This window comes from Poecilia formosa, unplaced genomic scaffold (assembly GCF_000485575.1).
Source record: "Poecilia formosa unplaced genomic scaffold, Poecilia_formosa-5.1.2 Scaffold239, whole genome shotgun sequence".
Lineage (NCBI taxonomy): Eukaryota > Metazoa > Chordata > Actinopteri > Cyprinodontiformes > Poeciliidae > Poecilia > Poecilia formosa.
The window spans coordinates 703682-727305 of NW_006800178.1; the positions used below are offsets into that span (position 1 = coordinate 703682).

General features: G+C 38.7%; 4 protein-coding genes across 4 annotated transcripts; 2 read left to right on the top strand and 2 right to left on the bottom strand.

Annotated features, from left to right (window-relative positions):
* Positions 1 to 1141: 1141 nt before the first annotated feature.
* Positions 1142 to 2215, bottom strand: LOC103149951 (trace amine-associated receptor 13c-like). Its single transcript, XM_007569341.1, has 2 exons — positions 2046 to 2215; positions 1142 to 1940 (listed from the first exon to the last, which is right to left on the bottom strand). Exons 1-2 carry the CDS (start codon positions 2213 to 2215, stop codon positions 1142 to 1144), a joined length of 969 nt encoding a protein of 322 aa, XP_007569403.1.
* A 2187-nt stretch (positions 2216 to 4402) lies between these two features.
* LOC103149952 (trace amine-associated receptor 13c-like) lies at positions 4403 to 5752 on the top strand. Its single transcript, XM_016680280.1, has 2 exons — positions 4403 to 4575; positions 4675 to 5752. Exons 1-2 carry the CDS (start codon positions 4403 to 4405, stop codon positions 5483 to 5485), a joined length of 984 nt encoding a protein of 327 aa, XP_016535766.1. The 3' UTR covers positions 5486 to 5752.
* Positions 5753 to 7166: 1414 nt separating this feature from the next.
* LOC103149935 (alpha-tectorin-like) lies at positions 7167 to 20518 on the top strand. Its single transcript, XM_007569317.2, has 19 exons — positions 7167 to 7297; positions 8064 to 8119; positions 8341 to 8438; positions 9114 to 9341; positions 9425 to 9508; positions 9715 to 9820; positions 9911 to 10040; positions 10873 to 11116; positions 11594 to 11750; positions 12525 to 12612; positions 12854 to 12916; positions 13033 to 13235; positions 13518 to 13652; positions 15595 to 15782; positions 16970 to 17124; positions 17215 to 17460; positions 17552 to 17714; positions 17840 to 17932; positions 18868 to 20518. Exons 2-18 carry the CDS (start codon positions 8074 to 8076, stop codon positions 17930 to 17932), a joined length of 2427 nt encoding a protein of 808 aa, XP_007569379.1. The 5' UTR covers positions 7167 to 7297; positions 8064 to 8073; the 3' UTR covers positions 18868 to 20518.
* Positions 20519 to 21498: 980 nt separating this feature from the next.
* On the bottom strand, positions 21499 to 23016 carry LOC107838311 (trace amine-associated receptor 6-like). Its single transcript, XM_016680281.1, has 2 exons — positions 22853 to 23016; positions 21499 to 22691 (listed from the first exon to the last, which is right to left on the bottom strand). The coding sequence occupies exons 1-2, from the start codon at positions 23014 to 23016 to the stop codon at positions 21881 to 21883; spliced, it is 975 nt and encodes a 324-aa protein (XP_016535767.1). The 3' UTR covers positions 21499 to 21880.
* Positions 23017 to 23624: the final 608 nt, after the last annotated feature.

Consider the following 23624-nt stretch of genomic DNA (forward strand, 5'->3'; position numbering starts at 1 on the left):
AGAGGAAAGCCGTTGTGGTGGATGAGCATGAGAAACTGGAGAAATACCAGGGCCTCAGAGAGGAACTGGAGAAGGCCTGGAAGGTGAAGACCACAGTGGTGCCTGTGGTCATCGGGGCCCTCGGGGCAGTCACCCCCAAACTGGAGCAGTGGCTCAAACAGATCCCAGGAACAACATCAGACATCTCAGTCCAGAAATATGCAGTTCTAGGCCTCTGGTAGAGGACCCGAGCTCAGAGGATGAAAGAGAGAGACCACCCACGGAGGGTGAGAAGGGAATTTTTATATATTGTAACCTCATCGAGGTTGCCAATATATATATATTTCACCAAGAAACCATGTCTTATAAGACCATTTTTACAGAGTGCAAATTGATACACCACATGAGGATATAAAACTCTTACTAAACAACACAATATGTTTTTCTACTTTTGAACGTTTTTTTCTTTTTACATTTCACAAATGGTTTTGTTAATAAAGTACAAAACAATATGTAACCATGATATTTACAGTGTGGTTAACTAAAACTAGCCATAATGGACACTTTAACTATGTTGACAGTTTATTAACAGACCTGTCCGGCGGATGAACACTTGGAGGCATATTTGTGCATATAAAACTGTGCAGTCAGTCAGCACTACATTCAACCAACACGCCATGTGTGGAGTTTTTGTCAGCTGGTGAATCTGATCTGTACTGAAAAGAACCTTAACACTCTTTCAACATTTATCACATCACACACACCTCAGTTATTCTCCCTAAAAACCTGCTGCTTACATGAGAAAACAGATTCATCAATGTTTCAGTTCAAAACTGCATTTAATCACACTTGTGCAAGTTTGTGAATAAGTTTATTCTTTATATCTCCAGCTTATTTTGTAACACCTCGATCTGGTGAAGGCGGGTATTGAAGGAGGGGTTCGGATATTTTGGGATTTGGATATTGACTTTTATTTTTATAGAGTTCAGGTCATATTTTTCTGAAATTGGTTCATCTATGTTCAGTTTAGCTGGCAAAACACAAAATCTTCAATGTATTCCTACGGTGGAAGCACACACTTTTATTAAACTCATTATTTTATTGGGCCTTTAAAAGGAAAAGAGTTCCTCTGTATACATTTAAATCTGTATGTCATTGTGCTTCAAACCACATTTGTGTTAGAGGAACCAGTTTTCAGGATCTGCAGTGTAAGAATCAGTTTGACTGATTTCCTGAACCAGGGATAAAACAGGGCGTAGATCAGAGGGTTCAGGGTGGAATTAAAATAAAACACTAGGAAAGCCACAGATGAAGCACTGACCCCAGCATCATCAGCCAAGAGTGCGACACAGTAATATGGGCAGGTGCATATCAGAAACACAACTACCACAACCCCAAGGATAACAGCTGCCTTGATTTCAGACTTCTTAGCTGAGACGCTCACAGAGACCGCTGCGATGTGAGACTGCATGGCTCGAGCCTGAGACACAACCACCACAAAGACTCTGACATACAGAATGACGATCACGGCGACAGGACCAACGAAGGACAGCAGAAGGTCAAGGATCCCTCCAACATAATCAACACTAACTACACACTCTCCAGAGCAGGAGTTGTACCTGCCTGGTTTTTGCAGGTTACTTCTCAGCAGGAAGCTGTGGAACAGAACAGAAGAAATCCAACAAATGACAGCACAAATTTTTGCTCTCTCTGCTGTGACTTTACTGGGGTAGTGCAGAGGGTGACAGATGGCCACGTAACGGTCGACAGAAATAAGCACCATGGTTCCCACTGAGGCGGATGTAATTGCATAGTCTGAAACAAAGTAAATGGCACACATGATGTCCCCAAGATACCAGCAGCCATCGACCAGCTCTATCTGGAATGAAATGAGGAATCCCACCAGGCAGTCTGAGACAGCCAGAGAGAGCAGCAGGATGTTGGTGGGGCTGTGGAGCCTCCTGCAGAAATGAGAAAACAACACATATATATTAGTAACATCTGACAATTTAAAGAGAAGTTTGTTACATGTTAATATTTACATAATTCAGTTTCTTTTTAATTACTTAAAGTGGCAGACAGAAATGATGACCAGTAAGTTTAAAATCACAGTAAGAAGAGCGATCAAGGATAGCGCAACATAAATAAGCATGGACAGAGAGGGAGGACGCGCGGTCTTCCTGCAGGATGAGTTGAGGTGTGGATAGCACAGTTCATTTTCTTCAACAGCTTGCATTTTCCTAAAATACAAAGGGAGATGAGGAGCCGCTCAACTCTGCCAGCTTTCTATCAGAAACTAATTTAAATGTCTCTAGTCCTGCAGTGATATGGAGGCTGGACCTGAATATTTAGTCTTTACCCAATGGGAGGAGTTATCAAATGTCAATTAAGCAAACGATTCTGATTTCTTTATTTTGTAGCATTTTATATTGTCTTTTTCAGACTGTAGTCTCGCAAGACCCCATTATGGAGGTAAAAGGACAAGATCTCAAGGAAGATTGATAACAGGAATTAAAAATTACACCAAATTTTTCAGAAAGTTAAAAGCTTGGACGTAAACATTTGGCTTTGTGAAACAGCTGATTGAGATGTTATTTAATGTTTTTTTTTTTTTTATTAGAACGCAAGCAGACATATCCAATCCCGACCTCACACTCTTGATCTTGTACTGACAGTTGATTGTGTCACTTTTCTTTTTCTAAGTACATGAACCCTCAGAGAAAATTTTATTCTAGTAGATCATTAACAGAATCTGTTCCATTTTTGGTTTCCTCGATATCACAGAGCAAAAAGACATTCTTGTGCCTGATAGTAGTGCTTCATTTTGTGTTGAATGCTTTAATAAACAAAGCCTTTAGCACATATATCAAATCTATTCTATTCTGTCACATAGAATAGATTTGATTACACGTGTTCTCAACAGACTGATGGTGTAATGGCAGTTCTGGGGTTTCTAATAGTAGAATGAGAGGCATCCCTACATCCAGTGGGTGGTGCAGGTTGCTACAATCGATAGTCTCCACGCAGGCACATCCGCTAGAGGGAAACACACTGAGTACAACACTTTCATTCTATTGGTTGAGAGGTTGCCAGGCGACTGTGCCAAAAGGCAGTTCCATGTTTCCTAAGCGAGCAGAGACTAAGTCTGAGCGCAAGGAGAAAGTTTGAGTACAATCATTGCAAGTTTTGAGAAGAAAGACATGACATACTGCTTTCAAAATGAAAATGTAAGCAAAAGTATTAAAAATTTTGAGAACAAAACACCCGTAATCCTGCTCTCAGACTGAAAATGTGCTCTTGGATTATGGCATAAAAATTCCCCCGTAGTTATTGTGCCTTTTAATATAAGAAATAGAAGGCAAACTTGCAAAGGAACAAACCTGGGAATGAACAGGGAGATGATGGTGGGTGTAATGGAGCACAAAGGAAGGAGTCAGTGGTGAATAATAAGTTCAGCTGGATCAGAGTTTTTCAGCCCTGGTCCTCCTGCCCTGCATGTTTTAGCCATTCTCCTGCTTCAGCAGACATGATTTCAAATGATGGCTGATTTACAGGATTTTGCTGAATTGCAGTCATCTGAATGGGCTGTGTTCAAAACACAACAGAAACAACAAATAAAATGAAGTATGAAGTCTCTGTAAACAAAATTATCTTTCAAACGGGACAGTTGAGACCAAAATACCAGGCTTGACTTTTATCATTCAGTTTTTGGTAAAAAGAGAGAGAAACGAGAAAAACGAGAAATGAAGCAAATTAAAATTAAAATGAGTCTCTTTTAATTTATCATGCGATTAATTGATTTATAGTTCATTGTGACAGGTGATCCCGAAAACTCACAGGGAGAGATTAAGAGGGAGTAGTTTACTATTTGAATCAGACCAGATGCAAAGTTTCTTCACCCTCCGGCGGTCCCAGGAGAGGTGGAATGGACCCTGTGTGAGCTTTAACTAATTTGTTTCACTTTCTTTGTATGTGTGAATCATGTAGGTTTTTGCTAGTTGCCTCGTTTGGAAAATTTAAATAAAAATTGATGTGTTCAATATATATTTTTTATCACTTTTTTAGTGACTGAATGTATACAGTCACAAACATGTCAGCTCCAATTGTAAATGAATGTCTTCAAAGTCTTGATGCAGTGAGAAGTTTCTACAGGTTAGTCAAATTGGGTGAAACAAATCCTTCCAGAGGTGAACTCACTTACTGCGAACTCATTTTTTAAAATGAACAACATCAAGACTAGGTCAGCTCCCAATAACAGCAGCACTGGAGCCATCTGCTGGGGAACCGTCCTGTGTGTGTGTGGTGAGGAGACCCCATGGGTCCGCTCAGCAGGCTCACCCTCCATCCACTCCGGCACTTCAGAGGATGATAAAGACAGAGCGCCAGCCAGAAGCTTGGCATAGCTTTCCTCCCGTCTGTGATCATGCGACGCCTCGAGGAGGCTGAACTCTGCTTCCCACAGCTCCTCAACTCCTCCTGCAGGAAGATCGCGCTTCCTCATTCAACCTCAACGCTCATGTACTGCTTACTATCCTGTGTGTCTTGGCTCACTGTGACCCTTAACCTGCTGGTCATCATCTCTATCTCCCACTTCAAGTAATTAGATGTTTGAACAGTATAGAAAGTCGTGAGAGGTTGTTTTCTTTGCTGAATAATGTTTCTTCTTTGAATGTTGACGTTGTTGTTCTCCTCCAGGCAGCTCCACACGCCCACCAACATCCTCCTCCTCTCCTTGGCTGTCTCAGATTTCTTGGTGGGTTTCCTCATTGTCTTTCAGATCCTTCTCATTGACGGCTGCTGGTATCTTGGCGACTTCATGTGTGTTCTGTATTACGTCGTTGATTATGTTATTACATCTGCATCAGTAGAGAACATGGTGCTCATATCAGTGGACTGCTATGTAGCTGTTTGTAACCCTTTCCAGTATCCCACCACAGTCACACAGAAAAGAGTGTGTGTGTGCGTTTCGTTGTGCTGGATGTTTTCTGCCGTCTGTGTCTTTATAGTTTTCAAAGAAAATCTGGGACAGCCAGGCAGGTTTAATTCATGCGTTGGGGAGTGCGTGGTTGGATTTGATGAAGCTGCTGGAATAATAGACGTCTTGTTTTTCTTCATCGGCCCCGTCACCATCATCATCATCCTGTACGTGAGAGTGTTTGTGGTGGCCGTGTCTCAGGCTCGGGCCATGCGCGCTCGTGTTGCAGCCATCTCCCTCCAGGGTTCAGTCAGAGGTAACGTTAAGAGGTCTGAACTCAAATCAGCCAGGACGCTTGGGGTTGTTGCAGCTGCTTTTCTGATATGCATATGTCCATACTTTTTCCTCTCAGTTACCGGTGGGGAGACCCAGTTTAGCGCTTCATCCTTTGCTTTTTTTCTGTTTTATCTTAACTCCTGTTTAAACCCATTGATCTATGTCTTATTCTTTCCCTGGTTTAGGAAAACTATTAAACTAATTTTCACCCTGCAGATACTGAAGGCCGGATCCTCTCAGGCCAACATCATGTAGAGAGTGAGGTTACAGACTTACCACCTGGACATGTTCTGATCTGTCGATGCATTTCCCCGCTGGTCATTGTCATCTCCATTCCCTCGTTTCGATATTCCAAATTCAATGTATAATTAATTTATGAATCATTCAACTCCAACTAGCCACAATTTGACCATACATTTTCAACATAATTTCTTAAGCGAGTCCTCAAACTTGAATTTCTTTTTTTATCTGTATATTTTAATCATCACAGTCATTGCAGGACCTTGTTTCCTTTACCTTTAAGTAATCCATCCTGGATTTGTTGTGTGGCTATCAATTTATCTGTGGTTCATATCGAAGCCATACGCTCACATCAAAGTTGATTGTCTTCAGCTGTCTCTTGTTTCCTTTTGATTACTCTCTGGTGTAACTAACCCCCACCTGTGTCTGTGTTTGTCAAAAGTCGTGTCTGTTGTCAGTCACAAGCCAGTTGCTACCAGCATTTGAGCTCCTTGTCTCTGCTCACCTGTGCTGCCTGGAATTGTGTATCTTGTCATTTCATCATTAAATCGTCATTTCTCTCACTTCAACCTGGGTCCACCGCGTCTACCTCACCACCTCAACCACCGCTAATCATGACAGACTCAGGTTGCCTTTGTCCAAAACGAAAGTAGTGTGTATTTAAACTTTAGCTTTTAAATATCTCTCCAGTCATAACATTTCTCCATCCTGGAAAAAAAGAAAAAGCGATGTATACAAATAAGGAGATGTATGCATATGAGTGTAGAGTATGTAAACATCTAAACACATAAATGGTGTTCCAAAATGAACACAACTTGAGCTAACACATGTTCAAACCCTGCAGTGCATCTTATCCCATTACTATCATATTAAAGGTTTAGTTGGGGGTCATCAATCTGATGACGGATTTAAAAATCAAATGCATCTAAAATGTAAAATAACACAAAAGCAGAGAGAAGTAGCTTGATACACACACACACACACACACACACACACACACACACACACACACGCGCGCAGACAGAACCTGAGAACTGCCTTGTTGTGAAAATGAAGGTAGTGCATGTTTGTCTGACATGTTTCCTAATGTTTGGTTTTGTTATGATTGCAAGCTTTCTTGATGTTGTGCATGAACGATTTGACCACACCTGAACTGTTCATCAGGTTTTCTTTGTTGGGTAAAAATAATCATAGACAGTAAGTCTGTCCACCACATTCCTGCCCTGCAGCATTCCAGACTGCATGTCTCATAAATTATGCTCAAGGCTTTGATGTTCCTGTTCTATGGAGCAAAATACATCAGCATTATTAACGCTATACCATATGACGAAATATCAGAACAAGTCTGCCCAAAAGTGGTTTTTATAAGGTAGCAGTCCTCATAAGATCACACATCTTATGAGGACTGCTACCAGCTGATTGTCAGAGTTCTGGGTCCGCCGCTGTAAACCCGTTCTGTTCTCGTCATCAGCAGAATTCAAGCGGAGCTTTCTGCTAATCCAGCTGACAGTACACAACCATCAGACCTGCGCACACAAAGAGGCATTATGAAACTTGACACCCAACATTGTCCCAGCGTAATCCTTTCCCCCAACTAAAAGTCTCTCTTAATTACAGAGCGTTTTTGAAAGTGGAGCGTCTCCTGCCAAGAGCCAGTTTGAGAAAACAAAAAGCTCGGAGAAGAAAGAAAGGGAAGTCTGCAGCTGGTCTGCAGCAGGTATATACAGCAGGCAGAGCGTTGTGTGTCCTCCACACCGCAGGGCTGGGGTCGGAGGTCAGGCCCTGTCGATCCACAGACACTGAGCTGGTCAACTTTCCTGCCACAAGGTGAGAAACAGAGAAAAAAAACATTCGTCTCAAATTGTATCCAGATGTTTTTATTAGTTATTTATTTTACTGTGTTTGTTCCTACTAACATAAATCTTCTTCAGCCTGATTGTGTTCAATTATTCAATTAAACAACAATGAGCTAAATTTGGGCTGGTTCTATGACATCACCCCAAAGCAGCTGAATTCAAAGTGAAATATTTTCTGTCCATTTATAATATTGAAAGATGCTTTTTTCCCTCCATCTCCTCAGCTTTTGTTACCTGATTTTTCTTTATTTCATATTTATTTATCTAACTTTTTTTTAACCATAAACACACCTACATTAAAGTGAATGCACACACAGGGATTAAAACCAGGCCGACAGAACCTGAACACAAATGCTACCTTGGACTTTTGAAGTATTTGTTTTAGAAAATAAATGAGAACCACATAGAATTTTCCTTTCACTTCAAAATGACAGAAAACACAAAATACATATACTGAGCTTATTGGGCGTAAAGTGACAACTGTAAAAAAGTTCAAGCTATTTAAAATACTTTCGTTAAAAAAAAAATAAAATCATGTCAGCATGGTACACAGAATAGTTTGAGTGAGAGCCAACAGATTTACTTCATTACGTGTTTCGCTGTCATGCTCCGTTTGACATATAAAACTTTATTAGAAACTGCCTTTGGTTCATATTAAATATAATGGAATTTAAAAATAGTGAACAAACTTTGGATGACATGTAATTTCCAGGTGTGTTTGCTGTGATTTGTTTCAGATCCACAGACATGTTGTGCTTTAAGCTCTGCCTGATTGGATTCAGCATGCTGACGGGTAAGAAGACCCAGCTTCCTACATGTGGTGTCTATTTTAGATTTACAGTAAAAAAAAAAAAGAATAACTTGCAATATGCAATTTTGTTTTATTCAATCCATGAATAAAACAAAAAGAATAAATAAATATATTTTTTGTACTTAGAACATGAATATTTTCCCTCTGGGATGGATAAACTATTTTGAATGACATGTTCAAAAGGTTTTTGTCTGCATTATTAGCTGCAGCTGGAAGTCACCAGGCTTTTACCAGCTCTGCAGAGATGAACATCTCATCTTGCCCCATCACCTACTACGGTCAGAAATATGAGAAAGTATATGTGAGTAATGCTTCTTTTGATATTTCCCACATATTGTTGCTCATTCCATGACATCAACCAGCCAGGACTATTTTAAACCCCGTCAATATCATTTCATTCAATCAGAATAAAAAGCTTTTATAACAATTGGAATGTTTTTTTGTTAAAGAACCCACGGAGTGGCAGAAGCTAGCAAACTAGTCTAAGCTTTTGATTTGATAGTTCAGCACATTGTGCATCACTTTAGAGCAAGACACCAAACCTGGCGTTAATTTGTGTGAATGTACTTCCCAAACATTTACAGCATGCTTGTTTGCACACAAAAATAAAATCACAGATTTTAGGTTACTGCGAGTCTCGTGTGACATAAAGAAACAACTCAAGATAAACGTAAATGCTTCAACTAACCAACATTTGTATGCAGTGAAATCATGTGTGACATTTTTCTTATTTCAAGAAACCTCCTGAAATATTCAATAAAGTATTAACTACTGAAAAAGTGCTGAATTTATAATCCACACACTTCCATTTTAAAGATTATCTATGAGTGCACGAGGATTAGGACCACCGGAAAAAAATAAAAAAATAAAATAAAAACATCGGACTTTTTTCTCAGAATTCTAACTCCAATACGTTTATCATAATCAATCATTTTAGTAGAGTTTTACACTCATCGTTTCTCCTCCTGCTGGACAGGTGGGCTTCGAGGCAGACAGATTTGCAGTTTGCTTTAAGGGCTTATATCAACCTGGCATCCAAAATGACTGCATTCTGATGTCCGGTGGAACGGCCGACAGGGGCGGCCTGTCTGTGCTCAGCAGAGAAATACCAACTGGATCCGGAGTTCACAAGCTTCTGCCAAACCTGAAATATGCTGGGAAATGTGTGAATGTAATCCCACTGACGGACAGTCAGCAGTCTCAGGTGAGTATGTCACTGCCAGGTGTAAGCTTTAGATCAAGACGCTCTGTTAAAGCAATTCTCTTCAGCTAAATGTGTGTTGCCAGGTTGAACAGGTGGAACTGGGAAACTTTGGGGCACAATCAATCCTGGCAATCAAGACATATTCTGGATACACCGATGTTAACGTGGTACGTTGGTGTTCTTACGCAGCGAAAATCAGAAAACCGGACACGTTAAGATATGAGTTTATCAGTAAGATATCAATATTAATTCCTGATTTTCCTGAATGTCTTTTGTTTATTCAAAATAAGCTGTTTTATTAGAACAGAGAGAACTCGGAGGCCAACCTGCAGACGGTTTGGTCTTGTTCACACACTTTTCTGGTATTTTGCAGGTGGCTGATGCTCAGGTTAACGGACTCACCGTTTCCAAACAGACTTTCCAGACCTCTGAAACAAACAGCGGCGTTATTACTGACGTGAGCGGATGCCGATTTTCAGGTTAGGTACAAAACATCAAAAAAAAAAAAAAAAACAGAATTGCAGGATTTTAAAATGATTACTTTTTAAATTTTATTCTTATATCCCCAGGACTGGCCTATGAGACCAACACAACGGTGAATGACCCAAGAATCTGTTGTACGGTAACCTGTGACGTTAGCGGAGCTGCAACAGCTGTCAGCCACTGTGGCCCCATGGAGCACTGCCAGGGGGACGGCAGGTAAACATCCATAGAAAAGGAAATACAACTCAAATGGATCTTTTGGAATACATTCAAAACCAGATATTTACCTGCAGTAAAGCCCTGAATTGTTCACACTCCTGGTATCTTAGATGTTACATTATTTTATTTTAAATTATTTTGTTTCTGATGAGAAATGAGATTGAAAGATTGTAGAAAAATGTAGGTAAATAGTGTGAAATTTTTATAAATGTTGCACATTTCACAGATAAAAACAAAAATAGAAAAGTGCGGTAACACTTTATTTGAAGGGGTGTGCATAACACTAACATGACACTGTCATGAACATGAAGGACAAATGTGCATTAAAAGTATGAACTGAGCATTATTTGGCAAATAATTAAATTTTTATGCAAAGTTGCATTAAAACTTGCATCAAAAGTCAATTAAAAGAGCCAACTTTGCATTAAAAGTGTCATTTTTTACCGAACGACACTTCATGACAACAGTCATAAACATTCATGAAAACTCCTTCATATTCATAACAGGTGTTATGTTTATGACAGTGTAATGACAGACTTATGCACAACCCTTCAAATAAATGGTTACCAAAAGTGACTTATGATAAAAAAAAGAAAAAAAAAAAGAAATCAACAATGCAACATAAAAACAATGAAATAAAAAGCAACCGGATTCAGATACTTCTGCCAGGGGTTTTTAGACATTTCTTTGAACAGTATGTAGATTTAACATCATGCATTTATGAACTTTTACACTGAGTCTTTCCTTGAGTCTTTGCCTGCGTTAGAATCAGACATATGAGGAAAAACTCTGACCTTGATGGTTATCTGTCTCTTCTCGTTCCCTCCAGCTGTGCCATGAACGCTGTGTGTTCTGTGACCGGCTCCACTGTCATAGGCTTCACTAGCAGACCTCAGTCTGTCCCTGACCGCTGTGGCTACTCTCTGCTGAGGTCCTCGTCTCTCCCAGGCCTCCATGTGCTGGGAATTTTTAAGGAAAGACGACGTAAAGATCTGAGTTTTCTGGACCGCGTCGTCCTACAGCTGGACAGGGAAGGTGCTCAGATTTCCTTGGAGCAAGGCAGCAAAGTTAAGGTGAGCAACGAGGAAATTCCTTTGTTTTCTGTCTGTATGTTTTTGTAATAGGCCATGTGTAGCATATTCGGGAAGCACACACATATTGTAAAGAAGTGCCGCTATATTTAAACGATGAAAAAGAGGCAATTTTTTCAAAGATGCTAGTATTAAAGGGTTTTTTTTATTAATATGCATGGGCTTGTCTTCCTGTAACATCTTGAGATCTTTGAAAAAAAATCACATAGAGAAACTTGAGCAGTTAATAAAAAGACAAACTTTCAAATCTTTCAAGTTTTCCCGCATTTCTAGGGAATTTTTTTTTTTTTTTTTTTTTTGGAAAACTGTTCCTTCTTTATTTGGATGCTGTGCAGCTAGACTGATTTTTTTTTTTAATGTTTTAATTGAATTTGAACTGAAAGACAGTTGGTATCTAAAAGAGCAAATAACTAAATGAGGGGATCTGTCCTCTCTCTCTGCTCCTCTCTCATGGTTAAGGTAAATGATGACTTCCTGACAGTACATGCAACGCCCCAGATGGTCCACAGTGTGGCGCTCACCAAGAGCCACGCTGGTGTGACTGCGAAGTTGGAAGCCTCCAACTACACAGTGTCTGTTGTCTTTGATGGCCAAACTGCAATAATTCATCTAACAGGTAAAGCATCATGGCTGAAGGCTGATTTACTGATTTGTTTCTGTTCTGTTTTCATTCGTCAGAGAACAAACACCCAACAAAGCACAGAACATAAATCAGACTGAGCAGTGAATTAGAGAAACAATTGTTTGATTAAACACAAAAGAAAGAAACAAGTAGAATTAAATGTATGTAGAATAAATATATTTAAAATGTAAAATATAATAGTTTTTTTTTAAATATGGCATCTATGTAGCTGTTAAATTTGAATTATTGTATCCATATTAAAAGAATGCTTAAGAATTTTAAAAGAAAAACAGACAATAATTTTCTGTAAAAGTTAACCAGCAATAACCAGCTGACCATAAATCTTTAATCAAACAGAAAAAAAAAAAAAGTTGCAGAACCTGCATGTTTGACTGTTAATGTTAAATCTTTTGATTAAAGTTTTGTATGGAAAAGGTATTAAGTTATTCTCATAGTTGAGAAATCAGTTTTAAATTCTGTAAACAAATTCCTTACTTTGATGTTGTAAAATTACAACCAGTGCAGAATGGTGTGAAATAATTGAAGAGTACAATAAAAGCACCTTTTAATCATTTAATACTTTTCAGAGGAAAGGCTTGGATGACTTGACACACGCTGAAGAGGTTTCATCAACCCAAACTAATTCTGCTTCCTTCTGCTGAGAAAGCGCTGATCATGATCTGACTGATGATTTCAGCATTAAAAACACAGAGTTCTCCTTTAAGCTGCTGCAGCTCTGCTCTCTCATAACTCTCTCCTGCTCTCCAGGATCAAGTGAAGCTCCTGTGCAGGGTTTATGTGGCGATTCAAGCTCAGCTGTAAACGAGCAAAAATCGTCTGAATACAGCGACACAGAGTAAGGACTCATTCATGATATTTATAGGGATATTGGGGAAAGGGACACATTTCAGTCTGTTGAGCATGCAGGGTGGGATGCACACTGTGTTTTTACGGAGCGTTACAATGTGTGGCTCCTCAGAACTCAGCTTCATTCATCAGCTTTTGTTGTCTGATTTAATTACTGCACTGTAACCACTGTCTTCTAGTATGAAGGCAACAGCCTGATATGTATTTCTCTTCTGTTTGTTGCTCAAAAGCTGCGAGATGCAATATGATGATGATGCTGACAGCACAAGCAGCTGCAACACCACTGCAAAACGGTGAATATGGATTTCATGCAACCAAAGTTGTGTTTAATAAAATGACATTACTTTGAGTTAGCTCATCTCTTTAAGATGATTGCGCATTTCCCTTTTCTTTGAACCGCTGGACAAAGGTGTAATCTCCTGCAAGAAGGTTCCTTCACTGCATGTAACTCCTATGTTGACCCGGAGCCCTTCGTTCAGGCCTGCACTCAAACCCTGTGCAAATACCCTGCAGTAGATGACCTGACATGCCACTTTCTGAAGGGCTACGCTGAGGTCTGCAAATACAAAAGCAATGTAACAGTGCAGGACTGGAGATCACATACCAGTTGTGGTATGTGTTGTGAAAATGTTATGAAAATGCTGGAGATACTTTTTTTTTTTTTTGTTCTGTTTATTTTTTTATTTGCCTTGGTATGGGGACTTCTCACGATGTTTGATCTTAAAAATGCAAAACCAAGCTTACAGTCTAATAAACAGTTGAACCTTCCTTAGAATATTTTAGGAATTAACTTCTGCCAGCGTTTGCGAAACAGTTTGACCTGCATTTTCTTCATGCGCTTATGCGGCAGTTTAAAAAGGTTTTTCTGTTTTCTTCATGCTTGTGGGTCTGCAGCTGTTCCTCAGGCCACCTGTCAGGACATGTTCTGCGGTTCTCATGAGTTCTGTGCTGTGGACAGCTCAAGCGGTGAGGCCCGCTGTCATTGCAGGGCCCTTTTTGCATCCAAGTACAAACCAACAAACTCCTTTGGTAAGTCGGCTCTGAGGTATATCAACAAAAACCTTTCAAATCATTGTGCAAGTACAAAAGCAGTGTAACAGGAAATGTACTTTCTTACCAACAAAATGATTATTGTGTCCAGATGCAAAATCCTTTTGGTGGCAATCAGTGTGATTTTGGTCATACACACATAAACTCAAATTCAAAAACCCCATAACATAATGAAGTTCACCAGTCTGTAAACACATGGACATGTAATATCAGTTTTAAGAGTAATACAAATTTCAAGTAATATAAAATACAACATAAAAACCGAGGAAAAATCTTTTCAAAATCCCTTTAATGTCTCATTATTCAAAAATCTCAAATTTATGCTGAGGAGTAAATTAGGACATCATATTTAATCCAACTTAAAACGATTAATGTTTCATACAGGTGTAAAATTGAGGAGCACATGATGAGAAGATCATCATGCAGTTTGAAGGTTTGCCCTGTTTAAACCTCGCATGTTGTTATTATGCTGCCGACTGTTGACGGGAAGTGAACACCGGCAGATCCAAAGAGCTGTCTGAGGCCTTCAGAGAAGAAGAAAATTCTTGCAGCTTATGGTTATGATAAATGGTTTTTGAATATGTTCTGGTTTGGTGATGCTTGGCTGCAGCAGCTCAACACCAAACAGTCCACCATGAAGTCTACACTGTGCCAGGCAGTGCTTGAGAAAAAAAAGTGAGACCAGCTGAAAATAAAAAAAAAAAAAAAACATAAAAAATGAAGTAAAGTTAAACTGAGATGGAGCTGGACTGTGTGTCATGATGAGAATGACCCAAAAGTTACCAATAAGACCAACAGAGGCTGACCTAAAATTGACAAATGGAAAGTCCTGGAATGAGTCAAAACCCAAATCTTGATATGATGGAGGCTGTGTGGAGTGACTTGAAACGGGCTGAATATATAAGAAATCTCTCAAATATCTCCCAGTTCAGAGTGAGTAGTTGGACAAACTTTCCCCAGACAGAGATCAGAGTCTGGTAAATGTCTACAAGAAGCATCTCACTATTTCAGCTAAAACGACCTGGTAGGAGGCAGAACATTTTCCTCACGATCCACATAGCATTAATATTAAACGTTTAAAGAGTAAAACACTGATAAGTCTTCATAATTAAAACACTCAGCCACTTTTTTTGGAGTAAAGGTTTTAGGGTCCTGAGTCAGTAGAATTTGAATCATTAGATCAATGTTTCATACCAGTGGATCTAATACTGTGCTGTATTACAGGAGCAGCGTGGTTTAGTGGGTGTGACTGTGTGAAGCATCTATGTAGGCACAGTGTCTTACATGCAGCAAGCAAAAGCCAAAGTACCATCAAACTGAAGCACCAGAAGCAGGAAAATATAAACTAAATAATCATGCAACAGGTGAAACCTCCTGAATATCACAGCACTAATATCAGGAGCTGCATTTCCATTACAAATGTGCACAAACATTGTCAGTGTTCTGCTAATGTAAAAAAAAAAAAAACAAAAAAAAAAACACACAAATTCACAATAATGTTTCCATTAAGAAAACCCGTTAAAATCACGCATGACTGAGTTTGTCACTTGATAAGTCATTAAAAAACACGTAGCAAACACCATCCTTTAACTACTTCCTGTGTCGTCTTCTTTGTGGTTTGCACCTGTGGCAACATCTGGTTTTTGACCACTAGTGCAATGCAAAGAAAAGTATTTCCAGTTTGCAGTTTTGCAAACTTAATCAATTTCAGTGCTGCCAAAAATCCCACCAAAGCTTTTTATCAAAAATTGAGTTGTAATCATAAATCGCTGTATTTCCTTTGAACGGATATATTTTAAAATGTCAGATGGCGCCCGTTCAGGTTGTCTCATCTCTTGGTCTTTCCCGTGTAACTCTGACACTTCCAGAAGGTTAAAGAGGTTGACTAATCTGAAGTACTCGTTGTTGTTGTGATGTTCAGGTGAGCCGATTGTCTGTGCAGACAAAGGTGCCACAGTGACTCTGGCTAACTGCCTGCTGGAGGACAAAGGCATCGACTACTCTGTCTTACACCTCAACGACCAGTCCTGTAGAGGTCAGCTGGACAACTTGACCCACATGGTGACATTCAGTTTCAGCAGTCAGAATACCTGTGGTACAGTGGTACAAGTAGGTATCATCTCAGGAAAGAAATGTTTATCAAATGCTTTAAAATTCAGAAATGCTGGAAGGAAATACAAAAATCTTGGTAGCACAGGATAAACAGGTTTTGCCTTTAAACTTTGAATAATAATGAATTACTAAATCCGTTTGGCAGCAAAATTGACCTAGTCGAAAATTACATCTGTTCAACTGTTCATCTGTGCAAATTTTTGGAAACTATTGATCTACATTAACTCTGCAAAAATTGATCCAGGTAAATGTCTTAGTAAAAATGACCTGGACATTTTGCCCACGTTGCAGGTTGGACCATCTATTCTGAGCATTCTCTCTGGTTTTACTTACTAAACTTACAAAACTTCTTTTTACATGTCTAAAATTGCTTGTTGTTTTTTTCTGACTCACCCACATTTATTTTTTTATCCAGTTATAATAAGTCAATGATAAATTGTTATATTTGACAACAGTTGAAGTGTTTTTTTTTTTAATCCAGTGTAAAAAAAAAGAAAAATTACAAATGTTGCACATTTTACTGATAATGCGATAACGTATATGCTAAATTTTGGCACTACCAGAGCTCCCTACAATGTCTTTTTGCCCTTGTGCATAAACTCAAATGCTTCCTGCTCAACTCAAATGTTTTGTATCTGTATATCTATATATATCTATGCTATTCTGAGGGGATTCAGACAGTAATGATAGATGTAGAGAAACTCATTAAGCCATAACTCACTTTTGCATGCAGAACAATTTCTGGGTAACAATTAAATATTAAGGTCAAATTCAGACCTGTGGCCGGTTTATCCATTGTGTATTTTGATCTGAGTCTAAGGTTGAAAATATAAAAATCAATATATATATTTTTGTGTTTTTTGAATCCAGTTCAAAAATGAATAATAATAATTAAAAATAATAATATCACTTTGTAATTTTGTAGTTTGGGTTGTCAGTTGAAAACACAGCATTGATCTACAAATGAAGCAAATCACTTCAGACACTTTTGTCCTTGCCTTGCATAAATAAAATAGATGTAAAATGGCTCATTTGTTACAGGAAATANTTGATCTACAAATGAAGCAAATCACTTCAGACACTTTTGTCCTTGCCTTGCATAAATAAAATAGATGTAAAATGGCTCATTTGTTACAGGAAATACAAAGAGCAATAACAATATTTATGTTCCTGTGAACATGTAGGCAAACAACAGCCAAATCATCTACAAGAACGCCATCATGACTCAGAATATCTCCATGTTTGGACTGATCACCCGGCATGACAAGGTGCACATGGACTTCTCCTGCTATTACAGCCAGCCAGACGTGAAGACACTGAGCGTCCGATTCAGACAGAGGTCTGTGCTGCATGTCTGACTCCAGGGGTCTCGCCCTGTGCTTTTCACTGAAAACAGAAGCCTTTAACTTGTGAGTTGTCTGAATTCCAGCTCTGTGATCCAGCACATTTCTTCTGGTGAATGGAAATACAATCTGACCATGGAGGCCTACACCAGCCGCGACCGCACAAAACCCATCGATTCTGACGCAGACATTGACCTGAACCAGAGACTCTGGGTGGAGCTGAAGACATACGGACTGGAGGAAGACAGGGTTGCTGTGGTGACGGACTCCTGCTGGGCAACGGATCGACCTTCGCCAGCTGGAGGCCTAAGATACAATCTCATTATCAACGGGTGAGACACACAGTGATGCTCACAGGACTAAACTGAATCAACGTTGATCCCACCCAACCCCTGACTTCTCGGTTCCCTGTTTGTCGAGCAGCTGTCCTAATCCCAAAGACCCAACAGTGGCGGTGGAAGGAAATGGGCTGGGAACATCCACCGTTTTTTCTTTCAACACTTTCCAGTTTACTGGCAGTAGTGGTAATGTTTTCTTGCACTGCAAAGTAGAGCTGTGTGTCAGGCAAGGGGACAACTGCATCCAGGTAAGCTTTGCACATAAATAGACTTCATAACATGCATTCTCGTCAATGCAGATGCTGTTTTTAGTTTTAGTTAGATGCTGGATATTAAACGTCTGATGCCAATCTTAAATCCATCTTTTATTTAGAGGTGCGCTCAGACCGCGAGAGGCCGCAGATCTGCCCGGCCAAAATATGAGACCGTAAACCTCGCCTTCATCTCAGTGGCCTGGACTTATTAGGTAAGGGAATCCCTAACTTAGCCTTTTCTCACATTTAACCAAAGCAGATCAGTCCAAGTCTACTTATTATAAACGCAGATAACAGAAATTAAACTGATTTTATCATTGATACAGTTCTTAAACGTGACAAGACAAAACGCTAGGCATAAAATTACTGATAGGACATGTCACTCAGAAAAGGAATAAGTAAAAAATATATATTTATGGTCGGGGAATATTTATTTTATAGACATTCTTCAATCGAATTAAGTTGGTTTAAATTTCAATAATGAGATTTATGCCACATTTCCTCCTCAGGAAACGTTACAAAACATTTGGTTCAGTTCAGTTATGTTCTATAAATCTTCTCAGTCCATTACAATCCAGACCAGCTCCAATAATAATCCCATCATAATAATGATCCAACTCAAACTAAAGCATTTGACAGTTTGTCAAATTGTGTTTAAAATCAATGCGTTCATGACTCCATCAATTTACAATAATATTTATTGTTTAAACTTCCACAGTAAAATGGTATCTACAAAAGTTTGGTTTTATTATTTCACCAGCTGTTCATTTTATGGCTTGCAATTGCTTAATTAATTAAAATAAAAGTTCCTAACGTATTTTTAAAACAAGGGCAACTGATCAAAGTCAGGATAAAAATAGAACATTTAATGTTATCACTTCAGAGCATCTTGGAATATTTTATTTTATTGATGATTTAAATTGTGTTTGATGAAAGTCAGTCAGGATAGTTTTTTTTTCATCCATCTTAATGAAAATCTGATTGGTGCTGACTAATTATTTACTGCATTATTTTGAAACTCCACACATACATCATTAATTTTCCTTCACCTGGTCTGTAGAGTAAAAATGACGTAATGCATTTGATCTTTTAATATAGATACATTAAGACAAGGGCAGCTGTAACTAACATTTGTTTATCTTTGTAGGACTTCATGGAGAAACACACTGACAGCCTCAGTCCTGATGGGATTTGATACAATGAAGAATCCACCAGGGGCTCATAACAACCGTCTGCTGAAACGTGGAACAGACTCTTTCCTTTTAGTCATGAAAGACTCACATGTTTTTGGGAAGTGTCTCATATAGTCTGGTGGAGGACAAATTATTTTTCAATAACTGATAGGACAGTAATTATGACATTTTTAGCAAACAGCACTGCTTAGGAGGATCGTGAAGCGTTTTCTGCTTCGTCATCTTGACTCTGCTGCACCAATTTAGCTTCAGCCTTCCATTTTGTCTGCTGCCATGCAGAAGTAGAGCAAACATCTGAAGTGAGACTCAATGCAGAGACATTTGGTGAGACATTTTTGAGTTTTGATCCAACATTACAGGAAAAGAAGATAAGTGAAGCAATTTCTAACGAGTCACACATCAGGTCTGTGAAGTTATTTGGGGGAAACCACAGATAAATTGACATTAAAGCCCCAAAGACCTTAAAGATTCCATGAGGTGCTCTAAAATGCTTTGCAAAACATGGATGTGTTCCATACGATCCCATAAAGGAAGCTTGAGGGGGTGAAAGTCTTGTTTTTTTTATCTTCGATATCTCCTTGACTCCGTGAAGGGTTTCTGGCTACTAATTTTTGTTGTGCAACGAGGCACAATTGAAGCTTAGTCATGGTGGTTTTGGTTTATTGCATAAATACTCTCAGCAGTCCGGCTGCATTGATCTGAGACATCTTTTGTTAGCATGATATGTGGAACGTGCAGCAAATGTAATCTGTGGCACTTTTTCTGGGCTTCAGACCCAGAGCATCCAGACATGATGGGGTTGATTGTGCCATCAGGTGATCATGCACTGGACTTATTAGGTTGTCCTGCAGCTCAAAATTGGCATTGCTGGGGGACATTTATCATCTACTCTGTTATTATTATTATTAGGGTTTTAATCTCCAAATATTTGACAAGCCATGTTTTCTGTCTTTGTATCTATACGCCCCATATTTTGTTGGATGCATTTTGTACTTACAAAAGGCAGGTGAGTAAGTACTTAATGAAACGTAAAACACCTAAATGATCAAATCTGAACCAAGTTTTGATCATATATGTCAGGCTGTTTATGAATATTTCTATTAAATGCCTGAAACTTTTTTATTTTATTTTACAAAGAAAACTGAACCTATTTCTAGCCTTAACACATTTATTGTTCTGGACCCAGTTTCAGGCATTAACCTTTGATTTAACCACTAAGCATATGATGTAATCATGGCAAACACCTTCACACAGACGAATGTGGTAGTTATGCTGTTGATCACTGTTGTATTCAGCTCAAGAGATCGACCACAGGCATTTATCCATATCTTACATTTGTTTAGACTCTGTTTGGGTTTTGAAAATGGAATAAACTCTAAATGGTCTGGATAAAGTGTTTCTAAAGTGGATGTTCTGACAATGCTGAACCATTTTCACCAAATCTCTATGAGCCTTTATTTGCAAGCAAGATGTTAGCGGTCAAGCTAGCATCGCTGACCTGCTTCCACTAGCAAAATGTTTTTAATTAAAGCCTTTTCTTGACCATGTTATCTAGTTGTCGTAGTGTTGACAATTAGTAGCAAAGCACTAATTTTATCACCCCTATATTTAAGATTTAGTGTTTTATGCTGACAACGTGGCAGCTAAAACAAACAGCAGTCATCGTCGACAAGCAGCTTTTTGCCCTCCAGCAGGAAGCTGGTAACTGTCTATTAGTTAAATTTGATATTTTATAAAACTGATTCATGTAGTGTTAATTCAGGCAAATTATTTACATTATTAAGTTAGTGTGACTAAATTACTTCCTAAAGTTTATTAGGAGTTTAAATTGTTCCAAGTATTTTTAATCACTTTTGTCTTTCTTTCCTCTACTGCCCAGATCAAATTATGCAAATTAGGCAATGATGTAATCTAGCGACTTTTACGACAGCCAGTAGCTACTATTGGCAACAGTATTTGTTGACGCTGGAAGGATTTCCAGTACATACTGTCATATGAATATTTGATCTTGTGAGTCCGATGCTCCGCAGATGTAACTTCATGCAAACACTGTGCCTTGGTCTTTTTTTTTTTTTTTTACATATTTGTTAAAACTGTCACCATGTCGTGACAGTATGAGACAAATAATCTATGAAAAGATCGATCTCCTCCAGCTCCTCCCTGAACTAGTCTGAAGAAATGCTTTGCACTAAACCAAAAATGAACAATCAGAGGCAGGAGGCGGGGCCTAATGCTGTCACTCATCCTCATGAACACTGTAAAATGTGCTAATGGCGGAGAAACAACTTACCATTATAGGACAACCATTGATTTGCCCTCATCTGTGGCTATGCTATGCAGACAGGAAAAATCTGTAGCAGCAGCAGCAGAGAGCAAGAGGGGAGGATGAGCAGATTATCTGTTACAATTTCAACAAATATGTAAAAATATTTTTTTAAACAGTTACATACTGCAGTTTTAATGTCTTTAAATGCTTTTTAATGCTGTGCAGAAACCATGATGAAACATGTTTTTTTTCTTTATGAAAACACTGCAAAAAATGAAACCAGGTTCAATAATTATTTCAAGTTATTTTTTTTGTCCCGAATAGTTTCTATGGCAAACAATAACCACACAAATATGTTTGGATTTACTGCATTGTATTGAGAGCGAGGCCAGGAAAACAAAAAACTGATCAAATATTAAGAATCTATCGACACTGATGTGCGAATGCAAATGTGCAGGTTTGTGAGTGGGACTGGTTGAATGCAGCTGTCATCTGAAAAGCTTTGAGTGATCAGTGAGACAAGACAAACACTATGAACATTTAGTTCAGTCCCCAAAACCATGACTCTTTCCCTTCCACTTCACACGTCAGCACTATGTGGTTGTCTATTGCACAAAATCTCCAAAAACATTGAAGATTAAGGTAGTAATGCGTCAAAACCAGGAGTTGTAGTGTTACAGTGTACTATTCATGATTTAGCTTTACAGTAAGTTTGCATTTGAGGAGCCAGACTTGAGAATTTCAAGCGTAACAATAATTTTGACAGATTTTCTAAACCAGGGGTAGAATAATGCATAGATCAGAGGGTTTAGACAGGAATTCAAGTAGTACAACGATATAATGTAGATGCCTGATATACTATTAAATAAGCTGTCTTCGGTCAAAAGTGAGACACAAAAATACGGACAAAGGCACAGCAGAAACACAACTATAACAACCCCAAGAGTCCTGGCGGCTTTTATTTCAGATTTCTTCGGTTTTCCTGAACGCTGATGTGAGACGGCTGCAACATGAGAGCGCATGGCCCGAATCTGAGACACAGCCACCACAAAGACTGTAACATACAGAATAATGATGACAATAACAGGAAGAAGAAAAGTTAATAAGAGATCAACAATCAGTCCAGTGAGACCGACATCAAATGTACACAATCCAACACAGGAATTAAATCTGCCTGGTTGTTGCAGATCGTCCTTTAAAATCACAGTGGAATAAACAAGAGAACAAGTCCAACACACAGAAACAGACACTTGGGTTCGTTTTAGAGTGACCTTAGTGGGATAATGTAAAGGATCACAGATGGCTACGTAGCGGTCAATTGAAATGAGGACCATGTTTCCGACCGAGGAAGATGCAACAATAAAACCTAAAACAACAAACAAAACACACATGATGTTGCCAAGATACCAGCAGCCGTCTATCTTGAAAACCAGAAAGAACAGAAGGAAACCCATGATGAAATCTGAGAAAGCCAGAGACACAATTAGGACATTTGTGGAGGTGTGAAGCTGCCTGGAAAGATTAAAAACACAAAGAAATGGATTATCTTCTTATTTGAACACTAACTGTTAGCATTGCATAATTCATAATAAAATATAATCACTGTCTCTTTCTTCTGCACCATGCTTCTTTTTTAATACATCGTTTAGTTTTATATTCAAACAAATGTTTACCTGAAGTGCATGATAGCGATGATGACCAGCAAGTTCAGAATCATTGTGAGAAAAGAAATAAAAGCGAGAATAATGGAGAGAAGCAGCACGTCGGAGGGTGAATGCTTTGTTTTACTGCAGGAGGTGTTGAGGAGCTCTGGGAAGCAGAGTTCAGCTCCTTCCATCTCTGATGACTTTTCAGACCAAACTCCAGTTTATATAACCTGTTAAACTCTGTGGCACACCTTCCTGAACTCCACTCCACCAGGGGCAGCAAGGGATTTTTCTAACTTCTTCACTGTAAAAAAAAAAAAAAAAGAGGGTTAATCTGCACATCAACATCAAATGCAGTAAAAGCTCTATGTCCAGTCAAAACGATTGTTTAGAAAATGATAATTCCACCAACTAAACAAAAAAAAAAAATCTCTTTAAAAATTATAAATCAATTCCATCTGAGGGGCCACCATATTTAATATTTATATGCACCCTCTAGCTAAGGTTATATATAAAAAAATAACGATCAGATACCATAACTATGCAGAAACCATTACTGTGACCCCATTCTTGTTTCTTTTGCCCATTTACCTCATCGCATTCACCCCAAAAAGCTCTGAGGATGGTCTACGCTGCACTGATAAAGGATGAGTGGTGTCATAAAATACTGTACTTCTCAATTTCCAAAATCCATATTTTTCTCTCCATTGCTCTCCCACTTCGTCTTCCTTCAAAACATAACATTTTAAACTTGGACTCTTATCAAACATACCATGATGATGTTAGTGATTTTTAAAGT